The sequence below is a fragment of the Juglans microcarpa x Juglans regia genome, chromosome 4D (assembly GCF_004785595.1).
Source record: "Juglans microcarpa x Juglans regia isolate MS1-56 chromosome 4D, Jm3101_v1.0, whole genome shotgun sequence".
Lineage (NCBI taxonomy): Eukaryota > Viridiplantae > Streptophyta > Magnoliopsida > Fagales > Juglandaceae > Juglans > Juglans microcarpa x Juglans regia.
The window spans coordinates 33,776,078-33,801,914 of record NC_054600.1 but is presented as its reverse complement, the minus strand read 5'-3'; the positions used below and the strand labels follow the sequence as shown (position 1 = coordinate 33,801,914).

The following is a 25,837-nucleotide window of genomic DNA, read 5'->3' as shown; positions in this document are numbered from 1 at the left end:
AGAATATTTAAATGATATTAGTATTTATTAGATTTCTTGTAAGATTGAATAATTATGTTAATTATAAGAAAGTAAACCTATTTTAAGAATTGAGGTTTTCACGACTTATCTTAATAGAATTGAATATAGCCCAAGTATTCTACTAAATTATAATTTGAAAGTCAAACTTTGTTATTAGTATTTAAATCATTTAAGATATTAGCATTCATTAATTTTAGTATTAAACAGAATATTTATTTGATTATTTTCTATAGTATGAATTTAATTAAATGGGATATTAGGACACGTTTCCAAGACAGATTTGGTGACATTTAACGCTTTGTATAGGTGACGAGCTACGAAATGAGATTGCGGAAGCATTGAGAGGTAAATAATTTGATCACGAATTAAGATCATCACATGTCAACTTAGATAAAGTATTATTAAAGCCAATTCTTGAAAGCCAGTGTTTATGTATCTCGCATGTCATGATTATGCAAACATGTCATCTAGTATAGCATACGATCATATCATTATGCATCATGTTCAGATTCAAAAATTATAATTATGTACGTATTATGTCTTGCATCTCACGTCGCATAAGACACGTAAGCTATCTTAAGTTCAAATGCGAGATAAGATTAGATCAGTTTAATCAAATGGTCATTCAAATGCATGGTACCAATGCAATTTCAAGATGGATGTGCAAGCCACGGACGCAAGCGTGGTCCACCATAATATGCCAGAATACTATCAGTGGCTCCTCTTGAGACCGCAGGACGTGGGGCCTGTGCACAACCTCGCACACGGGGTGAAGTGTATTGGCCAGTTAGCTCAGTCAGTTAAATCAGATCATTCAATTAATTCAAATAAATCAATACACGTCATGCATAGCATAAGCATCAATATGATCAGTCATGATTTTAAGCCCAGCATGAAAATTTTTATGAAAGCCTTACATTTATTATGTTTACGTTGTGATAGATTTCTTACTGAGTTTTCGACTCATTTTAGTTTTATTTCATGTTTTTTACCACTCAGGTGAGGTGATCAGTACGAGCAGGCGAGCTAGGCTTAGGTGGAGCAGTTGGATTTAATTTTAGGCTTTAATTATTTATTTAGTTTGATTTATTAAATTATGAAGTCTCTTGCCTGGCTTTAATGACATAAGCACGTGACGTCCCTAACCTTATAGAAGGGGTGTTACAAACAGCTTCTACTCGATGCTAGAGACCATTACATTATAACAAAGTAAAAATTAACCAAACATATTTAGCCAGACAAGCTAAAAGAATCAATCAAATTATGCATGCATGTTTCCTTGTTCCTGGGGTACAAAAACCCGTTCACGTATAACTATACATACACCCCAAAAGAAAACTTGCTTCTATATGCAATAGATACACCATTCAATTCAACAAAAATGCATCACATAATTTTAGTAAACCAAAGAGAAACCCAATTGATTGCACATGAAACAATTTAAACATCATCATTGAATAATGAAATAACTGGAGGTATGTTTACTTGGTTCAACAACCGAGAACTCCCATCTTGGTTGAGGATTGATAGGTTTTTGTTAACTCCAAATTGGGAGTTACATTTTCCGGATGTAACTCAAAGAAGATTATCCTGGCTATACTCTGATGACTTCCCCATCATCTTAGACTGTGGAGACATCCAAGGAGGTAGAAGGTATTTTAAATTTAAGAATATGTGGCTTAAATCTGACAGGTTTGTAGACAAAGTTGAACAATGGTGGTCTTCTTACAATTTTCAAGGCTCTCTAACCTTTATAATGGCAAGAAAGTTAAAAGAGCTTAAACATGATCTAAAGCAATGGAATGAACAAGTTTTTGGCAATGTGATTCAACAGAGGCACTCTCTCTTAGATGAGCTACAGGGTTCAGAAGGTGAGGAGGAGGCAAGAACTCTCTCTAAATTCGAGAGAACTCACAAGAGTCAGGAATCACAGAACTGAAAAGAGTAACATTGATGGAGGAGATTTCCATGAGACAACAATCAAGGGCTCTATGGCTCAAGGAGGGAGACAAGTGCACAAAGTTCTTCCATAGGATAGATAATTCTCATGGAAGGAACAATGTTATTTATATGTTGATGGTAAATGGGGCAGTTTCCTTGGATCAGCTAGTCATCAAGAACCACATCACGCAGTATTACAAACAACTCCATCTGAACAGCACACCTAGCGACCGAAAGTGGATGGTATAACTTTTTCAACATTAGATCAACAATGTGCAAGGTGGCTAGAAAGGCCTTTTGAAGAAGATGAAGTGTACAAAGTAATCCATGGCATGGCTAGTGACAATGATTGCAGGCCTTGTGGAATGTGGTTTACTCTATAGTTTCTCGGTGGGGAATGGTGTTTATAGCTCCATTGATATTTCTCACTTGCTATTTGCTAACGATGCTCTCATCTTCTATGGTGCACATCTTAGGCATATCTTTTTTTGATACGTAAAACTTCCAGCACATCTTAGGCATATCTAATCTTTGAGGGCTCTACTTATTTGTTTTAAAGTTGTCTCGAGATTGAGAGTTAGGCTGCGATTGGATGTTGAACTGAGTTAAGTTGAGTTGAGGTGAAGGATGAATAAAATATTGTTATAATATTATTTTTTAATATTATTATTATTTTAGAATTTGAAAAAGTTGAATTGTTTATTATATTTTGTGTTGAAATTTGAAAAAGTTATAATGATTAGATGAGATGAGTTTGGGATCCAAATTGGCCCTTAATCTCTCAAAGTCAGAATTGGTGCCTAAAGCAGATAATTTCACCTCTCTCTTGGGATGCAAGGTATCGTCTCTACCTCTGAAGTATATTGGCTTACCATTGGGTGTTTCCTTTAAATCAAAGAGGATTTGGAATGTTGTGATTGAAAAGGTGGAGTGCAGATTAGATTCTTGGAAGAGGTTGTATTTGTCAAAAGGTGGTAGACTCACTTTGATTAAAAATACTCTTTCTAACCTACCCACCTATTTTTTGTCATTGTTCCCGCTCCCCACAAAGGTTGCTAACCATATTGAGAACCTATAACGGGACTTCTTGTAGAGTGGATTGGGGGAAGAGTTCAAATTTCATCTTGTTAATTGGTCAATTGTCTATACTCCAATTTCTGGAGGTGGATTAGGGATTCACAATTTGATGAAATTCAATCAAGCCTTGTTGAGTAAATGTTGTGGAGGTACCAACACAAAAGGAGGGCCCTATGGAAGTCCATTATAGATTCACAGTTTGGGGAAGATGGTGCTCGAATGAGGTATGCGGCCCATATGGGGTGGTGGGTTTGTGGAAATACATTAGAAGACATTGGACGATCTTCTGAAGACATTAACATATTCTGGTGGGTGACGGCTTTCGTGTCAGGTTTTGGTATGACAAATGGTGTGAAGAACAAAGCCTCCAAGACACATTCCCTGCCATTTTTAAGCTCGCACGAGAAAAAGATGCAATGATAGTCGATCTCTTGGTCTTTTCTAGTGGCTCCCCACAATGAAATGTTGATTTCATTAGGACAACCCAAGATTGGGAGTTGGAGACTACCACAGAGTTCTAGGCGGCATTGTATTCCATAAGAATGACAAAGGGTACCATTAATAAGATGAACTGGAGTCCCTCCAAGAAAAGTAGATTCACTGTTGGATCGTTTTACCAAATTCTAACGAGCCCTAGAATAACCATGTTCCCATGGAATAGTATATGGCAGACGAAAGCTTCTTCAAAAGTAACTTTTTTCGTATGGACAACATCATTGGACAAGATCCTCACCACATATATTTTAAGGAAACGCCAAGTGATGATGTTGGACTGGTGTTTTATGTGTAAGAAGAATGGTGGATCAGTAGATCATTTGCTTTTACATTGCAAGGTAGTCAACACCATGTGGGATGATTTTTTTACAAGAATTGGATTGTCATGAGTCATGCCTCTTAGACTAGTGGACTTCCTTGCAAGCTGGAGAGGCCTTCAAGGTAACTCACAAGTGGCAACCATCTGGAGAATAGTTCCTATATGTGTGTTGGTGTATTTGGCGGGAGAAAAATGATTGAAACTTCAAAGATCGTAAGAGAACAATGGATGGGCTTAAAGTTTTCTTTTTTAAATCGTTGTTCTTATGGGCAGGGGCCATTGTTTGTAATGGGCTAAATGTCCATGATTTTCTCCTTTCGATTGTAAACTCTAACTAGATAATTCTCATTTATACTCCATGTGTACATGAGTTTTGCCTATTTCTATGAATACAACTTTTTTATCACATATCAAAAAAATAATGAAATAAATTTCGATTTCAAGAAAGAGAGAATACCAAGAAAACATCAACAGCCTCCAATTCTACCCATAGCATAAATGCAGCCTGGGCCTTTTCCACCGTCTTAGGCCTTCCAGTGAGGCACTTGGCCACAATTGCATCACATACTTCTTTGGCATGCCTGTAACGTTAACAATCAAGATTTTCATATTCAAGTAACCAGAAAGAAGAAAATGAAATGCAAGAAAATAGATAATAAAAGAAAGTGCATTCAAAATATAAACTCATGCGCGACCTTGCGGCGTCGGCGTCGGCAGCGCGTAAGTAGGCAATCAAAGCATCGAGCGCCTTCTCCTGCACTGGCATATTCGAATCCGCCACCGTCTTCTTGAAAAGCGGACCTGTTTGAAAATAAAAGTCGAATCCAAGAATTAGCCAAGATCCACGCAACAAAGCAGAACCACACCGTATCATCACGCCATTGCAATGACAAAGAAAGAAACGCACAGATCGACCACCAGAATAAAAGAAACACGGATCTGCGACGTAAAATTTGAAACCCTAAAGAAAATCAGAAAAAGAGCGCGAGAAACATACCAAAATCACGAAGACGGGGATCTTTCGGATCTGTTATGGAGTCGCATACGGCGATCAAGTCAATGTTGGCCTCGTTCCTCACCTTCCAGTTCTTGTGTAACAGCCGATCGTCCCACGGCAATTTCTTCGCATCCCTCAACAATTTTTCCTCCTCCGACATCTTCTACTTGAACAGAAAAACAAACGCAACACTTCTGCCAGTACCTATCAACCAATGCAAATGCAGAGAAGAAAGAATGAGGAGTCTCTTTCTCTTGTTCCTTGTACCTTTTCTTTTTTGTTTTTCCTTCTCTGCCGGATGCCGGCGAGAGACGTCGAAAGGACGAGACAGACGAAAAAAGGGTGGGTGGAGAGTGCCTTTTAGCACAAATGCTAGGGGGAGATTTTCTTTCCCCCCTCCCCTTTTTTTTTTTGTTTTTGTGCCCGTGTGAAGGACAAAGGTGGTATTTCGGTACTACTTCAACGGAGTGTACTCTGCACCAGTTTGAAAATTAGGAATTTTTCGATCGGAAGCTGACCGGACTCAGGCATGATTCGTAAATATGATAATTTTTTAAATTTCTCAAAACTTTTAAATATTATTTAAATATAAAATATTTTTTAATTTTTAATTTTATATTTTTTTATCTAATCAGTACTTAAATAAAAAAAGCAATAAAATTCTTATAAGCTTCAAAATAAAGCACAAAATTTAATACAATTTTTATAAATTTTAGAAAAAAAAATATTAAAAAGTTATATTCAAATAAATTTTTAACTTTATTTATCTAATTTCATAAATTCCAATAAAATACTTATTTTAAAATATATTTTTATTCAATTATTTTTTCTCTCATTTTCTAAAATCACTCAGGCCTCGTTTGCTTTCAGAAAATATTTCATCTCATCTCATCTAATCATTTCAATTTTTCCAACTTTCAATACAAAATAAAATAAACAATTCAACTTTTTCAAATCTCAAAACAAAAATAATATTAAAAAATATATTCTAACAATATTTTATTCAACTTTTTAACTTTAATCTCATCTCATCTTCGAAAATAAATGAGCCATAATATCTTCATTCAAACTATTTCACTATCGTTCACAAAATTTTTAAATGATTTAAGCATCCAAACATGCATTTAATCTAGTTATATATTTTATTATCAAATTTATATTATCAAATCAATATGTATAACACTTATTAAAGTGTTCATATGACATAATTTGATTTTAAGTATAAATTTTAGAATTTTAATTTTGCAAACCTAATATTACCACTTAAATAATGCAGATGGTGTGTTCTGTGCACTGACTTGAGAATAAAATAACTTATTTTCGTATTACAAATAAATTGTATAATATTAAAATTATAAATTAATATAATTATATATGATATATTATACGTGCTTTCCATAAACAAAACTCTTTAAAATTTGGAGTACTACTACAAATTATATCAAATTGTTAATTTTAATTTGGTGGGATTTCATTGTAAATCAAATATTTATCTTTAAAATATCATATATAGTGACAAATTATATATAAATGGGTTAGGAATGCATACCAAGGAGTGAACAAAATAGCACGTGGTCGACTCTAATCATAAATTAAGACTCGACCCGAAACATTTGAATCGGAATTGAGAATCTTCCGTAACTGTTATGGGAAAATAGTTTGAAATTAGGTTATTGACCATTTTTGTTTTCATTCTACACCACAATTGGGGCTTGACAGGAGCAGCAGTAGCGGTGGCTAGGGTTGTTGTGTTATTAGCACTAGCGGTGGTGGTGCGCTTGGAATAAGGGTAGACTATGTCAGTCATATTGAGTTTTATGCAAACAATGAAAGATCTTTAAGAAATTGTTCAAAAAATAAATAAACAAACGAGTGAGACAAATCGAAAAAGATAATTCATAAAATAGATTGATTACTTGCATTGGTAGAAATCTCAATGATTCAATCGTGCAAACTAGACAAAACATGAAAGGAATAATCTCTCTCTCCCCCAAATGTAACAGTCTTGTACAATTTTTTTTGTAAAAATGTGCGTCTCATCAATAAAAAATGAGTTTTTCACGCTTTTTCCATAACGAGATCTATTTTTTTATAAAATGGATTGTACAAGTCTTGTCCATCCGGAGCTTGTATATATCATTTATCTTTTAACAATGCACGGCTTCATTTGTCTAGATAAAACTAAATAAATAAATTAAATATTTTTTAAATGTATATTATTTTATTACAATAAATAGATAATCAAATGTAGGAATTTGATGTAAATGAAATAGCCAAAATTAAATTCATCTCATATTATTTGATTGTTATATAATAAAAAAATAGCTACTCAAACGTGAGGACGAGATGTTTGTATTCGCAACCAATCTCAACTCATTACAACTTATCTCACTACTATTCATCAATTTTAATTTACAAATTTTACTACTATTCACAATTTATCTCATTACTATTCACAATTTATCTCAACTCATATTCGGATCCAAACGACAGCTAATGTAAATAAAATAGCTAAAGCTAAATTTATTTCATATTATCTAAAAGTATACTTTAGTTTTGATTAATCCATTGTGAATGTTTTTACGAATCGGACGGTGAGCAGTGAACCACGTAGCACAATGTCACCCTCCAAGCACTTCATTATATTTGTTCTCTCTCTCCCTCTTCTTTTCCCCTTTTATGTGATAAGATTCTATTTTCGTTTTCATTTACTTTATTTTACCTTGTTGTCTTTAATTTTGTGGTCATTTGGATCTAAACCCTCTCCCACGAAAGAAAAAATAAGAAACCCTAGCTCTCGTCCGTCTCCCAAGGAAACAAATTATAAGGGAAAAAATTGCCAAAAAAATTAACATGGAAAATCGACGAATCTAGTAGCGTTTCAAGTTAGAAGGCTCAGATTCGAACTTCAATTCACGCGTATTGTTCGTGATCTTCGTGAATACCACTAGGATTCGGTTTTTTAACGTCATGTCGATTGAGGTAGGTATATGAATTTTACTTCCTTTTTACAAATTCATGGTTAATTCGTTCCATTTTGCTTGAATATTTACCTGTATGCCTTGGGGAGGGGTTTTGATCGTTGATTTTAGCGTATTCTGGAGGATTTTTGGTGATTTTGATGACGGTTCTGGTGTAACAGATCTGAAAAAAACGTAGGGGACATATATGATGGAATGTGAAAATTGGGGGGTTTCGGGGCGTTTGGATTGAGGAAAAGTTGATGGAAAATAGAGAAGAAAACTCACACGGTGCTGCAATTCCTGAGAAATCTAGATCGTTGGATCTTAAGTGCTTGCATAAACCTAGGGCGACGAAAGAGCTTCAGAATAATAATTTGAAGAGGAATAATAATAGTTCCGAGGATGCCGACTGGACGAGGAACAAGAAGAAGACTAGGAAAGAGGTGTCTCTGAGTAGTTTTGGAAATGTTAATGATAGTAGTAAAAAGAGCGTGGATGAAGTGTGTAGTGGTCAATTCAGTTCTGGTTCCCGTGATACAAAGGACTTGAAGTCAGGTTTAAGTCAGAAGTCGAATGGTAGTAGCGGGTTTGATACTGTTTCTCTTAGTTTGAATGATAATTTCATTTGGATCCCAAAGCGTAAGCGGGGTTTTGCCGGGCGAAAGAAGTTTGAAGGCAGTCAAGTGTTGAAGCCTGTGGACAAATCTAATAGTAAGGTGGCCCTTGTTGATCATATAGACAATTCAAGTCCCAATGATTCAGGCACGCAGGTTGAGTCTTCAAAAGTAAAACAAAAGAAAGTTTTTGACGAGTTTAAGGAAAATAGAAATAGTGAGTTGAATTTGGTTAGGCACTCGAAGGAGGAAGGGCATGTTGGTCTTTTGGTTGTAAACAATGGTGATTTGTCTTTGACAAAACCTCAGAGGAATTGTAGAAAAAGGAGGGATTTGACGTCAGATTGTAAAAGTGTAGTGAAGGAGGCTGTGCCTTTGGTTGATAATTCTATTAGGATATCTGATGAGTTGCGAGAAGACGATGAGGAGAATCTTGAAGAGAATGCAGCGAGGATGCTATCATCACGGTTTAATCCAAGCTGTACTGGGTTTTCTTCAAGCAGCAAGGCTTCTGCATTCCAATCCATGAATGGGTTGTCTTTTCTGTCATCTCCAGATCGAGATTTTGTTGGTTGTGTGTCTAAGTCATTATCTGGGTCAGAATCTGCATCAGTTGATACTGCTTTTAGAGTATTGAGACCAAGGAAGCAGCACAAAGAGAAGGGACATTTAAGGAAGAGGCGCCACTTCTATGAACTTTTTTTTGGGGACTTGGATGCATATTGGGTGTTGAACCGGCGAATAAAGGTCTTTTGGCCTTTGGACCAGAGTTGGTATTATGGCCTTGTGATTGACTATGATAAAGAAAGAAAGCTTCATCATGTTAAATATGATGACCGGGATGAGGAATGGATTAACCTCAAGAATGAGAGGTTCAAACTTTTGCTGCTGCCTAGTGAAGTACCTGGTAAGGCGGGGCAGAAAAAATCATTTATGAGAAATAGAAGTTCTCATGAGGGAAAAAGACACTTGAAGGGTAAACAAAAAGAAAAGAAAGATTTGACCACAGAGGATGATGGTTGCATAGGCAGCTTTATGGACTCGGAGCCCATCATCTCATGGTTGGCTCGATCCACTCGTCGGATCAAAATTTCTCCTTCACGTGCTGCAAAGAAACAGAAGACATCCAGTCCATCTTTGCAGCCTGTGTCTGTTGGTTCATCTGATGAAGCTGTAAATCTGCATTGTTGTTTGGATGGGGTTTCGTCGAGAAGAGATCACGATAAAAGTAAATTACCTGCTAATTCTGAATCACCAGACAGATTACCTGACACCGTAAGGCTTGAGAGGCCTACCATGGCCACCACTTGCCCCAAAGACAGCAAAACGCCTATTGTTTATTTTAGGCGACGGCTCCACAAGTCAGGCCTGGACTTATTTTATACCTCCGAGGACACTCCTGTCTCTAGAACTGCACCTGGTTCTATTGCATCGTTTTGTCATTTTGACGACAAAACCAAGGATTTCAAAGAACCTGATGTTTCAATTGGAAGGTTGGACACCAGTTTGTTTGACAATATAGGGTTGTTAGATTTCTCTTTAACACCGCTAGAATCATGGAGGTTTGAGTTAAGCTTCCCAGTGCAGTTGGTCCTGAATGACTCATTTGGAGCAGATAACTTTTGGTTCTTTCAAGCTATATTACTACTTCAGCATGGAATAGTGATGACCATGTGGCAAAAGGTTCAGTTGGAGATGCTTTTTGTTGATAATGTAGTTGGACTGAGGTTTCTCTTGTTTGAAGGTTGCATCAAGCAGGTTGTAGACTTTGTTTTTCTGGTCCTGAGAGTATTTCATGAACCAAAGGAACAGGGGAAGTATGTAGACTCTCAACTGCCAGTAACTTCGATTAGGTTCAGATTCTCATCTGTTCATGATGCTAGAAAGCAGCTTGTATTTGCAATCTACAACTTCTCCCAACTGAAGAAGTCGAAGTGGTTGCACCTAGACCGTAAACTTAAGAGCTATTGTTTGCTTACCCGGCAACTACCTCTGTCAGAATGTACTTATGATAATATTCATGCATTTCAAAATGGAGGAAATCAGTTGCCTATAACTTCGGATTGTGGGCGGCCCTCCTCTATCAAGGTATTCCTTTTATTCTTCCTACTTTTCCTGGGTTATGCATATTTCTTCAAAATTACATTACTTTACCCTTCGTTAGATATTTAGATGTTATGTAGTGTCTTTTCTCTTTGTGGAATGAATTTATTACTAAAGAGACTAGATACTTCTGTTGTCATGGCCTTGTTAGGCATGGAAACGTGGGTATTTTCTTTAACCTGGTTTATGATATGAATTAACTCTTAAATTTTTTCCACCTACTAGGGCTTACGGAAGAGGTCTAATCAAGGTATAAGTGTCATGGGTTTGGCCAGAGATTGCACCTATGTTAATATCAGTGAGCCTTCATCTAATTCCAATGAGATGTCCTGGAAACTCACTCCATTTGCTCTTTGTTTTGCTGCTGCGCCTACTTTTTTTCTTAGCTTGCATCTGAAGCTGCTTATGGAACGTCGTGTGGCTCATATCAGTCTCCAGGGCGATGATTTAGTAGGGCATCCAGAAAACTCTGGTTTTGTGGTGGATGACTATTCTGTTATGGAGGACTGCTCTAAGGATACTGGTGCAAATAATTTCAAGGCTTTGTCAAAGGACACTGCTTGTGATGGATGGCTTTCTTGTGGTAAATCAGTGGATAGGGATTGCATAAAGTTCTCTTGGAAGTGCAAAAATGTCAATCTTGATGTGGCTGGAACCTCTGCTGCTGGTTCCCAAGATTCTGAAAACGGTGGAACTGATGCCATTGTTCAGCTGCAGAAGTGGCAAAGCCACCATTCAGAGCCAGAACTTTGTGTTTTATTGCCGAGACCTTCGTTTGAGAGGGATAAGTCTGATACTAGTTCCCATTCCTTTTTGAATGGTCTCAGTGTTGAAATTCCACTGTTTAATCAAATTGAGAAGCCTGAGGAAGGTGAATTGAACAGTGCTCAGCATTCTACAGATCTGTCTTGGAGTATGAATGGTGGCGTTATTCCTAGCCCCAACCCCACTGCTCCCAGGAGTACATGGCATCGAAATAAAAATAATTTGTCATCATTCGGGTACCTTTCAAATGGATGGTCAGAGGGGAAGGCTGACATCTTCCAAAATGGTTTTGGCAATGGGCCTAAAAGGCCACGAACTCAAGTTTCATACCCGTCGCCTCTTGGAGATTTTGATGTTAACTTGAAGCATAGAAGTCATCACCATAAAGTGCTTCCTCACAAACGAATTAGGAGGGGTAATGAGAAGAGATCGTTCGATGTTCCTAGAGGTTCTCAAAGAAACATGGAATTGTTATCTTGTGATGTAAACGTGTTAATCACACTTGGTGACAGAGGGTGGAGAGAATGCGGGGCACAAGTTGTACTAGAGCTTTTTGATCATAATGAGTGTAGGCTTGCTGTAAAACTTTCAGGGACTACGAAGTATTCATACAAAGCACATCAGTTTTTGCAGCCTGGGTCAACAAACCGCTACACTCATGCCATGATGTGGAAAGGAGGAAAAGATTGGATCTTGGAGTTTCCAGATAGGAGTCAATGGGCTCTTTTCAAGGAAATGCATGAAGAATGTTACAATCGTAATATTCGTGCTGCTTTAATTAAAAACATTCCCATTCCTGGGGTTCGCCTGATAGAGGAAAACGATGATAGTGGAACAGAAATAGCATTTGTTCGCAGTTCTTCCAAGTACTTGCGGCAGGTTGAAACAGATGTTGAGCTTGCTTTGGATCCATCGCATGTCTTATATGACATGGATAGTGATGATGAGCAGTGGATTTTGAACAATCCACCTTCTGCTGAAACTGACAACTGCATCTTGGGAAAGATCACTGAGGAGATGTTTGAAATAACAATGGACAGGTTTGAGAAGGCTGCATATGCCCAAGAGTGTGATCAGTTCACACCTGATGAAATTGAGGACCTCACGCATGGAGTTGGAGCCATGGATATAACCAAATCCATTTATGAGCATTGGCGGCAAAAAAGGCAGAAGAAAGGGATGCCTTTAATCCGACATCTTCAGGTATCTTATAATCTCTTTTCTATCATTCAATAATAATTATCTTTTGGTAGATGCTATAGGCTAATTTAGTGGGATTTCATCCCTAGTGATGAAAATCACTTGGCTTTTCTGAAATAATATTAAATTCAGTTGATGACTGTTCTCTTATTCGTACAAAAAAAAAAACTGTCCTGGTATTCTTGATCCTCTCTGGTTCATAGACATCTAGATATGTAACACAGGTAGAGCACATCCACACCCACATCTGCACACTCATATATACACATGTTTGTGTATGTGGAGTGACCAACAGACAAAATATAGAAGCTACCAATACTGATCATAAAAAGTTCCAAAAACAAATTTGTTCCTAAGATCTGTGGTAAGCTTAGCAAGTATTCCTTTGGCACTAAATCATATAAGTAGTTTTTGGATTTAAACACTCTTGGAAACTAAGGGAAATGTTTTATGTCAGATGGGCATGAAATTTGCTGAGTACATTAATAAGAGGAGAGAGGAAATTTGATTAGTACATCTATGGAAACTTGCTGAGGAATACATTTTTCTGAGTTGATATTTATATGCAATTTGAAAAAGAAGTAATTAGATCTACTTTTACTGCTTGCTATTCCTTACCCATGTGTTGTCTAGTAGACCTTGCTTTCACATCCATTATCCTTGTGTTTACACAATTGAGTGGTGATATATAGTCGATGTTGGGTCATCTATTATTATAAATCTTAACTTGTAATTTCATTCTCGCCTGTTTATGTTGCTTCTATTTAACGTATTGCAAAGCTCAATATCAGTGTGTTTTATTCAGCCGCCTCTATGGGAAAAGTATCAACAACAAGTGGATGAGTGGGAACTAGCTATGACCAAAGTCAATACCAACCTCCCCAATGGATGTCAGGAGAAGGCTGCACCAATTGAAAAGCCACCCATGTTTGCTTTCTGTTTAAAACCACGGGGTTTGGAAGTCCCCAACAAGGGGTCAAAGCAAAGGTCGCAGAGGAAGTTTTCTGTTGCTGGGCACAACAATGTCATATTAGGAGATCAGGATGGTGTCCTTGCTTTTGGTAACCGTCTTACATTTCTACACATGTACTGTTATTATTTTGGCTTGTTTGCTTTGTAAAGCTTTTTCCTTAATTTGGTTTGATCTCTTTCCTCAGGAAAAAGATTAAATGGGTTTGCTATTGCCGATGACAAGGCTGTATATCCGGGTCATTACCATGAAGCTTTAGACGATTCCCCTTTTCCTCAGGCATCACCAAGGATATTTTCACCACAGAATGCAGGCAACACAGGGTTATTATTCTCTACAAACAACGATGGCTTTGATAGGAACCAAATCCCAAGACTTCAGAGGAACAAGTCAAAGAAATTTGGGACATTTGTTTCTCTGAATGACCAGCAGATGGTGATGTTATACAATCAGAGAATGATGGACAAGATAAATGGGGTTCCCATATGGAATAGGGGATCACCAGAGAGGCCAAGACAGCAGCATTATCACTTGGATGGGTCTCAGAGACATGGTGTTGAACAGTTGGATGGTTCCGATCTTGATGAGTTCAGATTGCGTGATGCATCTGGTGCTGCCCAGCATGCAGTTAACATGGCTAAGCTCAAGAGAGAGAAGGCTCAGAGGTTGCTTTACAGAGCAGATCTAACTATTCATAAAGCTGTGGTTGCTCTAATGACTGCTGAAGCGATCAAAGCTTCTGCCAAGGACATAAATGGAGATGGGTAGTCACCAAATGAAGAGGGAGATGAAAAGCTGGAAATTCACCAATTCCTTAAGCCACCTGTTTACATTGTTTCTTTAATGGTGGTGGTGTGGCCTTTTGTCATGATTCATAGATTACATAATGGTCTTTTAACGTGAAGCTCTGAGCGGTGAAAGAGGAGAAAGAATTGTTGCTTCAACGGTATTTTGCAACTTCCATCAGTTTTTTGGCCAGCATAAAGCGCAATTGTTGTACCGATCCTGCAGGGTTTAGGGCTTTTGGTTGCCAATCTTTGTACAGAAAAATTTTCCCCATTTAATTTTTGGTTCTTCTTGTCCCTTGACCTCAGTTTTTAAGTGTTTGATAATTAAAGAAGCACCCGGTGTTAATAATACAACGCGACATGATTAGAATCGCAATCTCATCTCATGTGTAATTAAATATTGGCATTTACAATATATAGTGAAACTGCAAAACCTCCAGAACCATTCGATCAATGTGTTTATTGTAATCTATGCGGCATAAATGGACGTCATATCAGTAACGTATCAAGAAAGGCAGGAGAAAGAAAATTACTAAAATGCAGATCGGTAGTGATAGGGTTAGTATGCTTTTACTACTTATAATTTATTTCAAATTTTTTATTTTTTTATCATTTTTTTTAAATATTTTTTTAACATAAAAAAATATATAATTTTATTAATAGTCACTTTTTTAATCATTCAATAAAATAAATAATAAATATAAAATAAATAATAAGATCCTATCATTTTTCAACGAGGATTGCAGCGCATGCTCTATTCTTTTCCTATTTGTTTTTTCTCTAAAATTCACCATAAATTTTGCACAACTCGTGCAAGGAATTTTTTCGAAGCGGAGCCCCACTCTACATATAGACCGTACAATACAATCCAGCTAAAGCCTAACGGCCCCAAAAACCACTCGCCTTACCGTTATTTCTGCCAACTTTCCCTCCCTCCTCTCCCCCTGTTTTATCGTAAACATGTCCGTCTCAAATCCCTCCAAAAACTTTGCAAATCTCTGCAATCCGGCTCGGCTATTCTTCTTTCTTATTATTCTTCTTCAAAATTTGTATTCAGAGTCACCGATTTATAGGGTTTCTCTTCCAATGCGGTTCGTATATAGGCACAAACTATCCATCAAATAACCAGGTCTATTCCCGAATTTCACCCCCTGTTTCCCTTTGTTTACTGAGAAAATTTAAAACAAGTTCTTAATCCTTCGATTTTACTGATAAAGTTAATCAATAAAATGAGAAGGCTCGTTTTAGAAAATGGAAAGGAAATTTTTTGGGTGTTCAAGAACTTATCCTCTGTTCGGAGGCTGAGAGAATTTCGGAAAAGTGGAGACTTAAAAAAGCTAAAACCTAATGATTTACATCTTATTTTTTGCGAATGAGAAGTAGAAATGGAGGACTACCTGGCTCTGATTGACATTTTACAAGACTTTTCTCCTCTTCCCAATTTGTTCGAACAATAAACAGAAAATTACTAGCTTGGCTCTGATTGACCATAAATGTGTCGATTTCAAATAAAAATGTTTCTAAGTATTGAGTTTTGGTTGTTTTCTGGATAAAGGAGGCGTAAATTTTGGACCAATGGCAAATCGGATGAACGAAGGCGATAGAATTGAAAGGACTATCCGCAGTCTTTTGAGGCTTCCTGAGAATAAAAGATGTATAAATTGCAACAGTTTGGTACGAAATTTCTTCTTTAGCGATTTCTCTTCTTGTTACGTGCTTTTACATATGAGAATCTGGCAGGGCGAGTGTACACTGATATTCTCTAAATATGCTCTTTTTGTATGCTGCAATATTCCAACATTACCGGGAAAACGCTCTAATTGTTACATTCTTATTTATTATATATGGTTTTTGCATATTAAGAAGGGCGTGATTAGAATGATTCACGAGTTAAATAGGATAGGAGGTTTCACTAATCAATAATGACTCAGTGTATAGTTTTAAATCCAGATAGGATGCGTGACCTTATGAAAATTTATACAATTTATTATATTTGCTGGTTGATTTTACTCTTTAAGGCTTTTATTTTTCTGAACCACTCTTTCTATCTCGTATTTAGGACCATTGCTAGGTCGTTTCATGCCTTCCCACTTACACAATTTTATCTGAAATGTTTGTGTTAATTAATATTAGTCATGGATTTGAAAGACAATTGTCTTTTTGCATGCATTGTCATTTTCTTGAAAATAAATTTGGTTTGAAACGTTGTTATGGTTCAATCTCTTTCATAAAACGATGCGATAACTAACAGTTTTCCTTTTAGCAGGGGCCACAATATGTTTGCACAACTTTCTTGACATTTGTTTGCACGAATTGCAGTGGAGTGCAGTAAGTATTTATGGATGTATTATATTTCTGAGATAATACAAATCTAAATTCTACATGACATCATTGGGCACATTGTTGGCCATGTAAATTCTGTATTAAATTATATGATTCTAGTTAAAGGCATCTATTTTGAAGTGAAAAATAATCATTTTAAGTGTTCCAGTCGAGAATTCACTCACCGAGTAAAATCAGTATCAATGGCTAACTTCAGTGCAGAAGAAGTTAGTGCCCTTCAAGCAGGGGGAAATGAGGTATGCATTCATATTCAGTTGTAATTTATCCATTTAGTGCTCCTTCTCATCCTTAATTATACTTATTTTCCTTCTATTGTTAATTAAATCATTTCATAGCGAGCAAGGCAAATTTATTTTAAAGCCTGGGATACTCAGCGTCATCCTTACCCTGATGCAAGGTTGTTATCCACTTCTTTTATGCTGATCTTATTTATATTTGAATGTTTCTGATTGACATATTTCCCTCCAGCAATGTTCAAAGACTCCGAGAGTTTATTAAGCATGTCTATGTGGATAAAAAATACACCGGAGTGAAGAGTTTGGACAAGCTCCCAAGACTGAGATTGGTAAGTTCCCGGTTATTATATATCCTTATTTTAAAATAACCAATTTTGTTCTGTGGAAAGCTTGTCCAACAACAATCTATTTATAATATCAACGCTAGCAAGCTCAACAACTTTGGACCTCATCAATTTGGATATGATTGAACATCAGAAGTTCTGTCGAGCTCTCTGCAGTCAAAGCTGCCCTCATCTAATTTCTTTTTCTTTATCTTATACAGAATGAAAAGGAGTCGTCTTATGAAAGTAGGAAGGTTAGTGCATATCGTGGTGGATCTAGAAGCTCAGGTTATGAGGACAGATACACACGGCATTATAGCGAAAGATCTAGTCCTGGTCGAAGAAGTGAGGATGGAAATTCCAAATATCCTTATGACGAAAGGATAAGCCCTCGATATCCCCAAGAAAATTCAACATATGGAGATCTTAGGAGAAGTCCTGCCAGCTTTGAGGTTGTGGATGACAGGTTTCGAGATGGTGAGTATGGACGCCGTAGGGCCTCAAAAACAGAATCTAAGATACGAAGCAAGCCGCCTAACTTTGAAAAGAACACGGATAGGTCCCATTCTCCGGTGGTACACAGTGCTAGAGTTAGTTTGGGAGACACTGTTTCTCCTCTACAGGTTGGTGAGCTTTCTAAGGCAATTGATGGGAAGGATGCTGATGGTTCTGCCAATACTCAGGTGCCCTAAGTTCTACAGGAAATATATGTTTTTGTATGAATCGGCTTTTTTTTCCTTTAGACATCATTTGCTCAATGAGTTTTCATTCAGAGGACCATTATTGTTAAATGCCCCCATTCATTCCAGAATGTAATTATGCCTTTTTAACTGGATGCACCTGCCATATATTCACCTGAGGAATTATACAATGTAGCATACACAGGGAAGACACTTCGGCAGAAATTCTCCTGCAGAAGTAATGTTTCACCAGTGCAATGTTAGACGCATTCTTTTATTTTAGTGCCCTCTCTCTTATGTCTCTCTCTCACGAAAGAAATATTGACAACATGATTATATTATTCTGCATCTAATTTAGTTTTTTAATTTTCTATACTTGTTTGACTGTTATATATATCTTGTTTGACCATGTGAGGTCAAAGGAGGTAGTTTGTTAGGACATGACTTTTCCTGTGCAAGAGTTATGATTATGAGCTATTCTTGAATTTTGCAGATTGAATCTGTTATTCTGTTGGCTTAGGAGTCTAAACTGTATATTTTTTATAAGTTTCTAATCCATTATGAATTGCAGAAAATTGCTTCTTCCAGTGACCTATGTTCCACTGCTAGGAGTCCAGCAGAACATAAACAGAGAAGCTCAGGAAGCTTGATTGATTGGAGCCCTGATCCTAATCCTCTTGATGCTGGAACCATATCCCAGACACATCAGATGCCTCCCTCGGATAGGGGTGGCAACTGGGTCTCATATCAGCATCCTGAAAAGAGGGCATTTCAAGCTCCAACAAACACCTTGGAATCCTTATTATTCGAATTTTCAGCACCCTCAGTTGTACCTGCTAGTGACATGTCTGAAGGGCCTAGCAATGATGATTCACTATCAGCTGCAGCCAGAGGCACCATCCCTGCAGGTGTACAGCAGATGTCAGCATTACCCATTAGTGTCAGCACTTTTACAACTGCATCAACTAGTCACTGTAAGCCAGCAGAACCTTTTAATGGGGGTCCTCCACAAGTTGCACCTAGTGGCAATGGTGACTCTACTAAAATACCTGAAGAACAGAAACTATACAACATGCAGCAATGTCATCATACTGCATCCCCTGAGGCAGATGGTAGCCCTATCAGGCAACAGACTAACCCACCTGTTGGACCTCCAAATAATCAGGTGGGACACATGAAGAGACTCCATTGAAGCCTTGAATGGATTTAAATTATATTTTCACTTTCAATCTTGATGGTCAAATCGAATGAGGAAATCTCAATTTTTATCAAACACCAGCACACTAGCATGAAGTGGTGAGAGAAGGTCAAATTTTACAGCAGAGAAAAATTTAGTGTTGGGTGGTAATGACAGAATGTGCAAATATTCTCTAGTTGAAAAACTACTTGGCCGTGTAAGGATAAAATTTGTTTGTTTTGAGTTTATTTATTTGCTGATCATCTTGCTTCTCTGCATATCTCCAGCTATGGATTTCCTCAATTCCACCTAATGAACAGAGCCCTTTGAGCGTCCCTGCGGAACAATCTTCTCAAGCTGATTCAAAATCAGCTCAAGACATCAGTCCTGGAGTTGGATCTGAACCTCTTTCAGTGGAAACTAATGGAAGAAAGGAACTTCCTGCTGTAATAAAATTACCTTAAACTATTTCAATTTTCCCTTCAATAGTTTCCATGGTGATGTGCATTATATTTTCATGTGTAGGACCTTTTTACTGCAAGCTACACAACAGTCACTGCACCAGTCGCGGGTTGGCAAAATGGTTCTCCTTATGGCATGGGATTCAGCATGCAGTATTATTCTAATGCAACGGTACATTAAGCACCAAGATTATCAACTAAAATAAATCTACATAATATAAACAGACTGTTGATCTGCTAATATGGTTTTCGTTTTTGGTACAGCCCATTCCAGCATTTCCCAACCCTGCAAGATCAACAAACCCATTTGACCTTGATAACAAAAGAACTCAAGTGAAGGCGCCACCAGTATGCACAACACATTCAAACTGATACAATTCACTACATTCACTGTTTATATTTTTCTTCATCCAAGTGTCCTTTTGGACATTTGACTACTTCTTAAATTTTAAGTTGTGCTTATTTAGTCCTTGTAGGAAGTCTTTTATCTTGTATCTTTAGCCAGCTAAGAAGTGCTGGAGTAGAGAAGCCAAAAACTAGAGCAGGATGTGCGTCTGGGAAATCGACTGATATTGAAATTGAGATTCCTATACAATACACACCACATAACAATTCTGATTATTCTGAATAACGAAAAAAACATTATTATCTCATATTATGTCCTCTAGGTGATTAGACTGGAATGTGATCAATCACTTGCAACGTGGTGTCTCCCACTGCATTTTTGTTATTCATATTCTTGAGAATCTGTTCACCACTTAAAAGAATGGTTTGTATACATTAATTTTGGAGACAAGTGGCTGTGCTAATATATCTATTGGTTTTCCATAAACATGTAGATGATAGCTATATTGCATATGGCATTAAAAAAAGGCTATATCACATGCAAATTTAATGCTATGGCAAAAATTATCGAGACTCTTGGACTCTTGACAGTATGATGACAATGTTTACTTACTGGTGTGAGTAGAAACAGGCGAACTGTAAAGTGAAGCAGAAGTTGATCCTTCTAGTATTAAGCCCGAGGCTTTTCTATTTACTGAAGACTTTTCTGTGAAAACATGAAACTCACATGTATGAAGTACTTTATCCCAGTTGATTATCAGCAAATTAGTAATGACATGTTCTTGTTTAAATGACATTTTTTAAAATGTATTTTTTTGGTACGCATGCAAGGATTTTGTTTAAAAATTTCCAATTAATGCAGATAAAATTTGTATTAACCTCAAAAAAAAAAAAAAATTGCGTTACTTGTGATGTAGTTTTCTTCCATGGCATCCGTGCAAGGTGCATTGCCAAATGTGACACCTGCTAGTGGCTTATTGTATACTCCAAGCCTTGGTATCCAGTCTTCGGGTTTGATGGCACCTCAATCACCATCTTATGCATCTGCAATGCCACCACATTCACCTTCTTTTGTATCAGCCATGCCTCCAGGTAAATGCATATTTTTTCAGGTCGTTATTTCCTTTGGACTTCCAATCTTTGTTGTCCCTAGTTTTAGTTATATGTCCAATTTAATAGTCTCAGGTGCGTACATGGGGATACAAAAACATGATAATACACCACGTTCCAGGTTGGTTGCCACATAGTTCTTGTTTTTCTTTCAATTTAAAGAGAAGATATGCTCGAAATGGGACCATCTTTAACAATAATTACTTCATCCTCTCTTATCACTAGCCAATGATGACATTATCTCCTTAATTGAAAAAATGAAAAATTATTCAGAGTTGTCTTGAGTGTCATTGCAGATCACAAGGACTCGGTACGTTTGGCAGTGATGATGTGTTCGGGTCCTTAAACACAATTCAACAATTGACTGGAAAATACTCAGCACCAAGCACCTCAAATCATTTCTCTTCAATTGGAGGAAACCCTTTTGGATAAATAAGAGAACCAATTCTTATGTGCCATTTTCTGTCATTTACTTTAGCCCCCTAAAATCTTCAGGGAGACGTCTAGTTTCCTGCTGACTTGGGGTTGCCATCCTTATCCGATTGCTTTGTGTTCACAGCTATGGAAATATAACAGTTCCTGTATGCTGTCACCATGTATGATACTGGACTGAAGAACTTGAAGTGCTTGAAGGACTGTATCCCTTTTTCTTCCCTTGGCCCCCTTCAAGGCATGATGGGAACTTCAAATTAGATTGTGATGGACTAAGATTGAATCTGGCATGAGGAACAATCCAGGGGGAGAGCAATAACTCCAAAATATTCGGCTATAGATCTTAACATGCCACCTCCCACCATGACTTGCCGTTATAATCTTGCTTAATTGTTCATGCACTGCAAAGCATTGACAGCACTTCCCTTTGCAAACTGATTGGTACAAATCAATGCCCCCTTCCCTCTTTTTCTCTGTTTTTTCTTTTACTACTTCCCAGCGAATCTTGGATCTGAAGTGGGAAGCTGCGTAACAAAACTACTCTTTTTAAGGCCTGCCAGATCAAAGTTGTACTAGTGCCTCTTAACTCTCTACCCAAGTGGGAGGAGGGATACCTATTTCCGATCCAAGTTTTATATATAAGGAACAAAATTGGGTAATAATGGTCCGTCTCTGATTCATATCATTAGCATATAGTCGAGAACATATACAATGAACCATTGGGTCGTTATCATTTTTTTAAAATATATATATATATATATATAATACCTCACTTGTGACAGAAGAAAATTATACTAACAAATATCACTTAAGGGTTACATTTCGACCAAAACTATAAAAACTTACTGCCCACCAATTGATCATTTACAACGAAGATATGGTAAGCCTATTTTGTCTAGTTTTATTACCCCTAGTGCTTTCCGTGGGATATCCGACCAACAACTATAAATCTCTGTCTCCCCTGTAGCTCCCAACTTGGCCAAATGGTCTGCAACTTGGGAATGCCTCGTGGGAATGTCTCATTTTGTTCGTTATTCGCATTCTTTACCTAGCTCTTTATTGGTAAAGCAACAAGCTTGTTTCAAGGAACAAAAGAATTCAAATGAGGGAGTTAAAAGAGAGCTAGAAGTCGTACAGATGGGAATGTCTCACGGCCTAAACTTATTTTCTCGAGTCATTGCCCATTGCTGTACATGGACATGTCGCTTAATGTTTTTTAGGTTGCGTTTAGGTAAAGGAGTGTTTATTTTGAATTTAAATTCCAAGTTAATAATGCCATGATTTCAAATTCATCTTTAATGCAATTTAAATTCTAGTGCAAATTAGTGCAAGCAATCAAGAACGTAAATCGCAAGAAGATTCGTGCATAAACAAAAAAGTACCCAACGAAACACGGCTACTTTTTGCTGATATTAAGTATATAGGACTTGAGATATAGTTGGGAAGGAAAAGTTAGCAGCAACTGAGCTCAGCCCTCTATTTCATGGTCACATCATAGACATCAGAAACACAAGTTCAGCCATTACAATAGTAAATTCAAGAACATACAAATCCTTAACCACAAACCACTTGGAAAAGCTTAGGTAATGATAACTGCGATGGCTGGCTCATGGGTACGTCCCATGCGTATGGGACGTATCTATACTCATGGAAGAACAGCTAGCGTTGCTCTCTGATCAGATTTCTTAGCTTTAGAAGCAAATGCAAAAGCATACCAGACACAAAGCCAAGCGCTGCACTTGAACCCACGAGTGAAACCGCTGTGCAAATAAGCATCACAAAGGACTCCTCTTTGGAATTCATGTCCCTGCAAGCCATGGCCAGCTCGATCCCAGCAAATAAGAGTAGAACCCCAAGACCCCAACGGGAAATTGATACAAAATCCTCACCAAAGAACTCCCTAATAGTAACCCCAAAACCAATTTGGTTGCACCAAGAACGGCCACACACCCACCACTTCTACCACCAAACTTGTACTGCCCTGCTAGCCCACCCGCACCATGGCAACTTGGCATGGCTCCAAACCAACAGCCTATCACGTTCATTAACCCTACCGTCACCGAGACTGAAGTTGCTGAGAATTCCCTTCCGGAAAATAGATCGGATGACAACTTGCACACAGCGATCACTGAGTTTAGAATTGATAGGGGTAATTGAGGAATTGCACCCTTAATGAAACCTTCCTTCCATGCATGCTTAGATATCTTTACTACTACAATAGAAGATGGCCCGAATCTAATATCGTCCCCTAATTTAGTTCTTCTTATAAAGGCGATAACCACACCCACAGAAATATAATAAGAGCTGAAGGAAGCGAGAAGATAATTTTCCTAAATTTTCTTCCCTTTCTCATAGTCCGTTCTTCGTCACCCATATCGCCGTTGAGTTCTTCTCTAGGCCTTTCTTCATCACCGAAGTCGCCATTGGTTTCTTCATTTGTTTCCTCCCTTCGTTCCTCGCCGGCACCATTAACGATAACGATAAAACAAGCACAAACAATAGCCAAGATCAACCCGTCCAACCCAAGCCAAGGCCTTTCCCCCTGGACTTCGATTTAGAAAAATCCTGACTTTTTCTGATGTATTTAACCGCGGTTAGTGCAAATGACAATCCCTGCGCCAGCTGAATTCCCCTGACAACAGAAAGAGGAATTAGCTTATACACTAGCTGCATCAACCCCGTGACACCCAGTACAAGCAGGATCCCCCCGGTCAAAATTCCGGCAGCCATGGTTTCCGGAACCCCAAATTCAGACCCAGATATCGCCGCGGCCGCAATGGCCTTCATGGGCTGGACCGGCATAGGGACGCCATAAATGGAACCGGTGACAATGTTGTAGATCCCGGTAAATATTAGTGTCGTGCCAAGGTTAAGATCATTAGCTAATGTCAAGGCCAAAACTATGGGTATGTACGTGCCCAAGTCTCCCATTGCCCCATTCAACTCGGTCCAAGTTGGTTTTCACTTTGTGTATGAAGTTGGCCAGAGAGAAGGACGTGGGTTTGTGGGAACATTTGTTTCGAAGGTTGAAGTGTGTTGGAATTGGGGGTTTTGGGACTCCATGCAGTTGCTGAGTGTATCTCGTTGGGTTGGTTAAAGTTGAAGAACGATTAAAATTTAGATAATTTATATTAAAAAGACTCCACATTAAATTAGACATCTCTAAAATAATTTAGATTTTTATTATAGTGGTTGGCCAAATATAGAAAACCACAATTGATTTACTAAATATTAAAATACTAATTTCTCACTTCAACCACTTGTAAGTATTTATGTAGGTGCAGATTTTTTATTGATATTAAAATGTATATCTTGCTAGATATTTGGTTAGTGAATAAGAAATTTAGATAAAAATTTTAGATAAGTTTAATCTCAATTTTTGGTTATTAATATTAAATGACGTTTGAAAATATGATTTTTTTTAATATTAATTTAATTAGAATATAATTATTATTAATATTAAATTGGTAGAATTATAAAATGTGATACAAATTAATTAAATAAAAAATTATTAATTTAATAATATTTTATTATTATATAGAGAGTGAATGGTTAATCCAATGTGGGGATCGAATTTAAATAGATTGGATAAATGTAAAAAAAATATAATATTAGCTAAATTTTAAAGATACATTTGACCAAGTCAACGAGGATGCTCGAAATGTGAATCCAAATATGGGTTTCGATCTTTCTGAAGAATGTCTGCTCACAGTCCACGATATCCAAAATAAATATTGCGTATGGTGGAAATAATTAACAGATATCCAATGCAATCTTGAATTGAGTTGGCAAAAGAGAAATGCTGGTTGTAATTATGAAAAACTTCTAAAAAAATTTAATTTTTGATGTATCAGTATTGATATACTAAAAATTATAAAATTAAAAATTAAAAAATAAATCGTATATATAAAATTATAAATACATGTTACACTACTAATTGTCAAAATATCTTGACTCATTGGTGTATAAGTTTGATAGTGCTATTGTTTTTTCTTTCTCCTGGGAGTATATAAGTTTGATGCTCAAAATAAATAAAATAAACCTCATGACATTATGTTTTTATTTTGTTAGACTTATTTTATCTAAAGAATTTAAGATTTGAATAAAATTAAGAAAATCACGATAGAGGTTGTAGAATTTGAATTGGTCAAAATACTTTGCTTAATTAGTTCTCACTTTGTTGTCAGATAGATTGCGGTAGTTATGACAAGATCTCATAATCTTTATCAACAGTTCGATATAAATTGAGACTTAAGGTAAAATTTAAGTGATTGATTCGTAATAATAATATAATAAAATATAAATTATTATATAAAAAATTTTCAAACTTTTCAATAAAATGAGATTTTACTTAAAATTTTTAAATACAATTTTTGTGAATTTATATTTACAATAACAACTTAAAATAAGGTCTTAATGTAGATTTTGTGCTATTAATTTAGTAAGATCTTAAAAACATATTTAAAATATAAATAAT

The 25,837-nt window shown here is 36.9% G+C and overlaps 4 protein-coding genes across 14 annotated transcripts in view; 2 read left to right on the top strand and 2 right to left on the bottom strand.

Annotated features, from left to right (window-relative positions):
- The window catches only part of LOC121261284 (protein MOR1-like), a 34,311-nt gene extending 29,074 nt beyond the window's left edge, over window positions 1–5,237 (bottom strand). For 2 of the 4 annotated variants that reach the window (XM_041163585.1, XM_041163586.1), the window contains exons 1-3: window positions 4,851–5,237; window positions 4,549–4,654; window positions 4,311–4,434 (exon numbers count right to left, since the gene is read on the bottom strand). In XM_041163585.1, the coding sequence (XP_041019519.1) occupies window positions 4,311–4,434; window positions 4,549–4,654; window positions 4,851–5,010 (390 nt within the window). In that variant the 5' untranslated portion in view covers window positions 5,011–5,237. The remainder of the gene's footprint in view (window positions 1–4,310; window positions 4,435–4,548; window positions 4,655–4,850) is intronic. The other 2 variants (XM_041163587.1, XM_041163588.1) reach the window with 1 other exon arrangement.
- A 2,292-nt stretch (window positions 5,238–7,529) lies between these two features.
- On the top strand, window positions 7,530–14,627 carry LOC121261283. 3 transcript variants are annotated; one of them, XM_041163582.1, is made up of 5 exons: window positions 7,532–7,832; window positions 7,993–10,515; window positions 10,756–12,498; window positions 13,301–13,556; window positions 13,653–14,627. In XM_041163582.1, the coding sequence occupies exons 2-5, from the start codon at window positions 8,074–8,076 to the stop codon at window positions 14,231–14,233; spliced, it is 5,022 nt and encodes a 1,673-aa protein (XP_041019516.1). In that variant the 5' UTR covers window positions 7,532–7,832; window positions 7,993–8,073; the 3' UTR covers window positions 14,234–14,627. The 3 variants fall into 3 exon arrangements, with proteins under 3 accessions (XP_041019518.1, XP_041019516.1, XP_041019517.1); XM_041163584.1 differs by lacking the exon at window positions 13,653–14,627 and having other exon boundaries at window positions 7,530–7,832; window positions 13,287–13,408; XM_041163583.1 differs by having other exon boundaries at window positions 7,532–10,515.
- A 441-nt stretch (window positions 14,628–15,068) lies between these two features.
- LOC121261280 (probable ADP-ribosylation factor GTPase-activating protein AGD14) lies at window positions 15,069–21,687 on the top strand. 6 transcript variants are annotated; one of them, XM_041163577.1, is made up of 14 exons: window positions 15,069–15,382; window positions 15,809–15,927; window positions 16,520–16,581; window positions 16,745–16,832; window positions 16,932–16,993; window positions 17,065–17,161; window positions 17,377–17,838; window positions 18,407–19,000; window positions 19,300–19,458; window positions 19,538–19,645; window positions 19,738–19,821; window positions 20,736–20,910; window positions 21,004–21,049; window positions 21,225–21,687. In XM_041163577.1, exons 2-14 carry the CDS (start codon window positions 15,829–15,831, stop codon window positions 21,358–21,360), a joined length of 2,172 nt encoding a protein of 723 aa, XP_041019511.1. In that variant the 5' UTR covers window positions 15,069–15,382; window positions 15,809–15,828; the 3' UTR covers window positions 21,361–21,687. The 6 variants fall into 6 exon arrangements, 5 of the variants coding, with proteins under 5 accessions (XP_041019511.1, XP_041019509.1, XP_041019510.1 ...); XM_041163575.1 differs by having other exon boundaries at window positions 15,071–15,382; window positions 20,998–21,049; XM_041163576.1 differs by lacking the exon at window positions 15,069–15,382 and having other exon boundaries at window positions 15,655–15,927; window positions 20,998–21,049.
- Window positions 21,688–22,741: 1,054 nt separating this feature from the next.
- Window positions 22,742–24,306, bottom strand: LOC121261282 (molybdate transporter 1-like). The gene is given in 4 exon segments (XM_041163580.1): window positions 22,742–23,219; window positions 23,222–23,647; window positions 23,650–23,902; window positions 23,905–24,306. Coding segments are annotated over 4 exon segments (1,266 nt in total). The 5' UTR covers window positions 24,292–24,306; the 3' UTR covers window positions 22,742–23,019.
- Between the last annotated feature and the right edge of the window lie 1,531 nt (window positions 24,307–25,837).